The 6,781-nt window shown below is 45.1% G+C and overlaps 1 protein-coding gene across 1 annotated transcript; it reads left to right on the top strand.

The window, feature by feature from the left end:
* The first annotated feature begins 757 nt into the window (after window positions 1-757).
* On the top strand, window positions 758-4,105 carry CCN2 (cellular communication network factor 2). Its single transcript, XM_043888244.1, has 5 exons — window positions 758-1,142; window positions 1,257-1,479; window positions 1,782-2,033; window positions 2,163-2,374; window positions 2,750-4,105. Exons 1-5 carry the CDS (start codon window positions 1,077-1,079, stop codon window positions 3,044-3,046), a joined length of 1,050 nt encoding a protein of 349 aa, XP_043744179.1. The 5' UTR covers window positions 758-1,076; the 3' UTR covers window positions 3,047-4,105.
* Window positions 4,106-6,781: the final 2,676 nt, after the last annotated feature.

Below are 6,781 nucleotides of genomic sequence, written 5' to 3'. Positions count from 1 at the left end.
TCAGTTGTCCTGTCGTAACAACAGACCGATTTTTCCTGAAGTATTGATGCCCAATCATCCCTTTTCCCTCTCTATGCCCCCAACACTAAAACTGCTACATATTAAGAGAACACGAAGAAAGAGTGTGGAAATCTCTCCCACAAAACTGCATCCATCCTCAGACCCCTGCTTTATTCTCTTTCTACTCTGGTCATGGCACCCACGTTATTTCATACGACAAATGATCAATTTCCTACACCCCCAACATATGGAATTCAGAGATTTGCAGGTATGCCTCTGCTTCTTGGGAATTTCAAGCAGTTACAAACAATGAATCCCTCTAGTGCCCTCTCAAGAGTTTCAAAGGCAGACAGCCTCTAAAACTAAAAGTCATTACCAAAAAATAAAAAGGAAACCCTTTCGGATTTTTCAGGAATCCCTGCTGTTAGCCTCTTCTCAGCTATCTATCTCCTACAAAGGATTTATGTCAGTGGGTAGAACAGGCACAACTATTAGAAACAGAAATGAGTGGTATTTTTTTTTTTTTAAAGTGGTATAAAAATAACGATAAAATCAATGCCGGTATGTTTTTAAATGATATAAATCAGGAATAGTGCGAAGAGGCAAGGGGGGAAAATCCTATTTGGTGGCTGGAAATACTGAGCTTTTTTTTTTTTTTTTTTTTTGGTGAGCTGGAGTGTGCCAGCTTTTTCAGACGGGAGGAATGCTGAGTGTCAAGGGGTCAGGATCAATCCGGTGTGAGTTGATGAGGCAGGAAGGTGGGGAGGAATGCGAGGAATGTCCCTGTTTGTGTAGGACTCCATTCAGCTCATTGGCGAGCCGGGGCCGCCCGGAGCGTATAAAAGCTTTGGGCCGCCCGCCCCGGCCTCACACAACAACTCTTCCCCGCTGAGAGGAGGCAGCCAGTGCGACTCCCACCGCCGGCGACCCACCTCCTCCAGCCCGACGGCAGCCGCCCCGGCCGACAGCTCCCGAGACCGCAGCCCGGCGCGCCCCGGCCCCCGCCTCCGGCCCAAATCCGCGCCGCCCGCCCGGCCAGCAGCCTCTCGCCGCCCGCCGCCCGCCGCGCCCCGACCATGTCAGCCACCGGCCTGGGCCCCGTCTGCTGCGCCTTCGCGCTCCTGCTCGCCCTCTGCAGCCGGGTAAGCCCCGGGTACCCCGCGGCGGCCGGCGCCGGGGGCGGGACGCGGAGGGCGGGAAGGGGGCCCCGCGGCGCCGAGGGGCGTGCAGCGGCCGACCGCCGTCTCCCTCCGCAGCCCGCCTCCGGCCGAGACTGCAGCGCCCCGTGCCAGTGCCCTGCCGGCCCCGAGCCGCGCTGCCCCGCCGGCGTCAGCTTGGTGCTGGACGGCTGCGGCTGCTGCCGCGTGTGCGCCAAGCAGCTGAGCGAGTTGTGTACCGAGCGCGACCCCTGCGACCCGCACAAGGGCCTCTTCTGCGACTTCGGCTCCCCGGCCAACCGCAAGATCGGCGTGTGCACCGGTGAGACCTGCAGCCCCCGCCCCCTCCCCACCTCCCCGAACCCTCGCCCCCGCCCCCAACACCGGGGTCCCGGGCGGGTCGCGGGGCGGGGGGGACCGTCGATGACCTCTTCCCTCACACCCACCTTCCCGCCACCGGAAAATAACGCCGCTCGAATTGGGTCCCTTCCTCCCCTTCGGCTGTTTCCAGCCTGCCCCCTGGAGCCCTGCTCCCAGCTCGCATCTCCGATGCGCTTCCTGTTGGAGGCTCCAGAATGATGCTTGACCCCTGCATCCCTCGCTTTTTCTCTTCCTCTCCTTCAGCTAAAGATGGTGCCCCCTGCGTCTTCGGAGGAACTGTGTACCGGAGCGGAGAGTCCTTCCAGAGCAGCTGCAAATACCGGTGCACGTGTCTGGACGGGGCGGTGGGCTGCGTGCCCCTGTGCGGCGTGGACGTCCGCCTGCCCAGCCCCAGCTGCCCCTTCCCGCGGAGGGTCAAGCTGCCCGGGAAGTGCTGCGAGGAGTGGGTGTGTGACGAGCCCAAGGAGCACACGGTGGTCGGCCCTGCCCTCGCAGGTGAGCTGAGCCTCCTCTAAGTCCGCCTCGTGGTTCTCCCCCAGGGGCCGAGTCCTGACTTGGCCGAGGGCAGGGGGATGTGTCTTAGCCTGGCGTCTCACCTTGTGTTCGTGTGCCCTGCTCTCACAGCTTACCGGCCGGAAGACACGTTTGGCCCAGACCCAACCATGCTCCGAGCCAACTGCCTGGTCCAGACCACAGAGTGGAGCGCCTGTTCCAAGACCTGCGGAATGGGCATCTCCACCCGCGTTACCAATGACAACGCCTTGTGCAGGCTGGAGAAGCAGAGCCGCCTCTGCATGGTCAGGCCTTGCGAAGCTGACCTGGAGGAGAACATTAAGGTATGCTGTTCTGTTTCTGTTGACTCCTGGTCATGGAATAAGAGTGGACTGGCCCAGAGCTAGGTCTCTTATCACCCTTGTTACATAGGCCTGTTATCTCCAAAAATACCATTGAGCTGTTTTACTGGGATGAGACCTTCCCTAATAGAAACCACCAGTTTTCCACCAGGAAATCCTCCACAGCCCTGTTTCATTCAAGACACCTCCAAAGAGGCCATGTCTATTTTTGGAAAACTGGCAAATGAGACTCAAACTTTCCCTCCTCAAAATATAAACAGAAGTTGGATGCCGGGGAGACTGGAACACACAGAGGTTGCAGAAAGCCACACCCCTTGCAGAGTCATTGATTTCTCTCTCCTCCCTTGTCTTCCTCAGAAAGGCAAAAAGTGCATCCGGACCCCCAAAATCTCCAAGCCTATCAAGTTTGAGCTCTCTGGCTGCACCAGCGTGAAGACATACCGAGCCAAGTTCTGCGGAGTGTGCACAGACGGGCGGTGTTGCACCCCGCACAGAACCACCACCCTTCCCGTGGACTTCAAGTGTCCTGATGGGGAGGTCATGAAGAAGAGCATGATGTTCATCAAGACCTGTGCCTGCCATTACAACTGCCCCGGAGACAATGACATCTTCGAGTCACTGTATTACAGGAAGATGTACGGAGACATGGCCTAAAGCCAGAGACAGTGAGACACCTGGACATTTTAGGCCGGCACTTGAATCGATTCACATCTCATTTTTGTGTACACATGATTTCAGTGGCACAAGGTATTTAAATCTGTGCTTCTAACTGGGGAAAAGAAAAATTCCCACCAAATTCAAAATACTGTGCCATGTGATATTCAAACGAATAGTCCGTCAACCCCAGACACTGGTTTGAAGAAATTGAGACTTGACCATAGGACTGTATTAGTGCACAGCGCCAGCATGTATGCTAGGAGCAGTGGGAGGAGGCCAGTAGAAAGCCTTGTCATCTTTAGGAGTAGTGATGTGACTGCTATTTGGAGTGTCACTGAAAAGGAAAACTTTAGCATGCTCACTGACCTGCCTATAGCTCCAGCGACAGCTTGGATGTGCGTTCTCCAGCCATCATGAGGCTGAGTCAAGTTCGTCTTTAAGTCAGAACAGCAGATTCAGCTATGACATTCTGATTTGATGACATTGTTCAGGAATCAGAATTCTATTAGACTGGACAGCTTGTGGCAAGCTAATTTGCCTGTAACAAGCCAGATTTTTTTATTGATACTGTAAATATTGTGTGTGTATATATATATATATTTGTACAGTTATCTAAGTTAATTTAAAGTTGTTTGTGCCTTTTTGTTTATGTTTTTAATGCTTTGATATTTCAAGTGTTAGCCTCAATTCTGAACACCATAGGTAGGATGGAAAGCTTGTCTGATAATTCAAAGCATGCAATGGATATTCAAATAGAAATTCTGGGCAGTTGGAGCAACAGTCCATCCAAACAGGTTGTTTGCTGAAGGTGAGGCAGTGATGTCCTTCAAAGTCTGATCTGTAGGTTGGAAACACAGTAGCCTCACTTTTAACGAACAAATGAGCTTTATTAAAAACGAGTGGCTCTGTATAGCTGATTGGTTTTTCCACCTGGAAGCATTTGTCTCTACTTTGACTATGACTGTTTTTTGGACAGTTTATTTGTTGAGAGTATGACCAAAAGTTACATGTTTGCACCTTTCTAGTTGAAAATAAAGTATATATTTTTTCTATAAAGGGCTTGGTTTTTCATTTATTAAATGGGAAGTTTTTGTCTTAGAACTATGCACTTATAATTTTCTGAATATCTTTTCTCATCTATTCTTATCAATTGGTTGATCCTTTCAATAGGATTTTTACATAAACATTTCACAGTGAATCAGGTGTCACAAATTTACAGGCACACACACTGTTGAGCACACAGGCATTTTTCATTGTCTTCATAGTACTTTATAAAATCAGTTCTCTTCAGATTGATTGTTATTATGCTTGTTTATAACATAATAACAATCCCTGTTATTATGCTTGATTCTGTTTATATTTAATATCTCTCTGCTGTTGTAGGCATTTAATTTCCAACCCATCATCATAAACTAGCCTACATGTGCCTTGCACATAGAAGATTTTTAACTATTTTTTGAATTTGTATGCTTTACTGTAGATCTATTTCTGAGCTTCAGTATCTTACTATTAAATCTGTAAAAATAAGTTATTTTGCATAATTCTGCTTTCAGTAACCATGATAACCAATCACAAATAGACGATGGCATAAATACGAAAAGAAGGATAAGTCAACCTTCCATTCATTTGTATTACAGAAATTTGCCTTAAAACCAACTCCCATTTGCCCAAGTTTTCACTATATTAGATCTCAAGATCAATAGTTCATTAAGTAGTTTGACAAAACGAAATTGTTCAAGAAGCCCTGCATGGAAATGATATTGGATCTCTCCAGGTCTCCACTGAAAAATCAACTAACATAAGTGGCAGACAAAAGGAATACTCCAGAGACAACTGGAAGCCCATTTTTTCTAGATAAGAATAGCTATGGATTCTAGGGAAAAAAATAGCTGCAGACAGACTAAGCCATCACAAGGTAATTAGCAATGTCCTAGTGCCAGAGTCATTCTAAGAGACAAAAATACATCCGAAAATAAAGGCTAGTTCTACAAACAGAGCCCATGCCACAAACCAAAGGGAAAACTTCCCGTGTTCAAAATGTGAAAAGTATTTCTGGTCAAAACATTGGACTTTCAGAATACACCCACATACGTATATAGCAACACCGCCAGTAGCTGTGCCCCACTTCCCCAAATAAATCCACGTGCAAACACACACACACGCACAACACAGAGCACATTGCTTGGTTTACATTTCCTTTCTGTCACTTGACTCCTAGCTGCAAAGATGAAGGGCCATGGTAAATGAACCTGACTGTTTTAAAAGGAATTTGAGAATTCTGGGAAGACAGAAGTAAGAATGCAAGCATAGATTTTAAGATTTTCCAAATTTCCACATAAAAACAGAAATTAGATTGCGAAATCAAAACACCATGAGACATATAACAAAATTAGTTGGCAAAACATCCTTTGCACCCTAAGATATGAGTTGGGGGAAATCAACCACAAGACTTTTACTATGTCAGAATAAAATGTGAGAAAAAGCAAAGGAATACAACGGTATTCGATGCATCTGAGAAGAGGAGAGCTTCAAAATAGCTAACAGTAAAATACAGATCAATCTGAAGATAACTTGTGAAACTGGTAAGAGTTTTGTTTTGCCCATTCCAACAAAAGTTACAAACCAAGCCTGTCTCCCAAGGGAGGACTCCACATTCTTAGGAGTAAAATCAAAATTAAGTCAGAGACAACAAAGACATTCTGAGAGAAGGTCCAGATAAAAATGAGAAGAAAACAGGTTCAAAAGCTCAAGAAGCAGATGGCCATATTTTTAACACATGAAAACAATAAAAGAGGGAACTCTGTGTAGTTAGAAAAGCTATTTAAACCGAGCTGTCTTCCTAAATAAAGTTCAGGAAAAATAATTTTGTATAAAAAATAGAAAAACAAAGTCATCACAGCCAAATCCATACGAAGATATTATATGAAAAAATAATAATAGGGGATAGAATAGCATTTCTACAGATAAAAGGAGATTGCCAGAAATACATGTTCAGAAAACATGCCTAAACTATAACCTACTATTTCGAGAGAACATTAAGAAAATAACACTAGACATAAATAATTAAAAGGAAACGACTAATGACATTAAATAGCAACATAAATGAGTTAGTAAAACTTGGAAATAATTTCAAGAAGAAATTAGAAATTAAGGAAATGTTAGAAAACTACATGGGACACAAGGGTGAACAAACACAACAGATAATTCCTTAAGAAGAGTAGTTGATGAGGAGGAGGAAAATATTTTTAAATAAAAAATTTAAAAGTTTCAGGAGTGATAAATATTATAGATAGGCAAAGAAGGTCCAACATATGGATAGTAGGAATTCCTGATGAAGAAAAAACCCAAAAACTATCAATTAAAAAAATAACTGAAATAAAAAGTGATTTGAAAGTGATACAGGAAGGTACTAATAAAATCAACCAACACTGAGACATATTCTAGTAAAATTGATGGAATATAAAGAAAAAGAAAAAATTGTTAGAACATCTAGGCAAAAAGAACATGAACCTTGTAAGTAAAAGAAAAGTAATTCATCATTCTGATAATGACCACAACACTTCATATCAGAAAAATTACAATAACATATTTAAGGTACTGAAAGAAAGAAAATGTGAGCCAAAGAATTTTTATCCTTCAAAACTGATACTCAAGAATAAAGGACACAGACAAATCATTAAAACCATATAAGATCTCAGGACATATTATTCTTATGAACCCTTTCGAAAGAGC

Source organism: Cervus elaphus, chromosome 26 (genome assembly GCF_910594005.1).
Source record: "Cervus elaphus chromosome 26, mCerEla1.1, whole genome shotgun sequence".
Lineage (NCBI taxonomy): Eukaryota > Metazoa > Chordata > Mammalia > Artiodactyla > Cervidae > Cervus > Cervus elaphus.
This window is presented reverse-complemented; position numbering and strand designations above follow the sequence as displayed.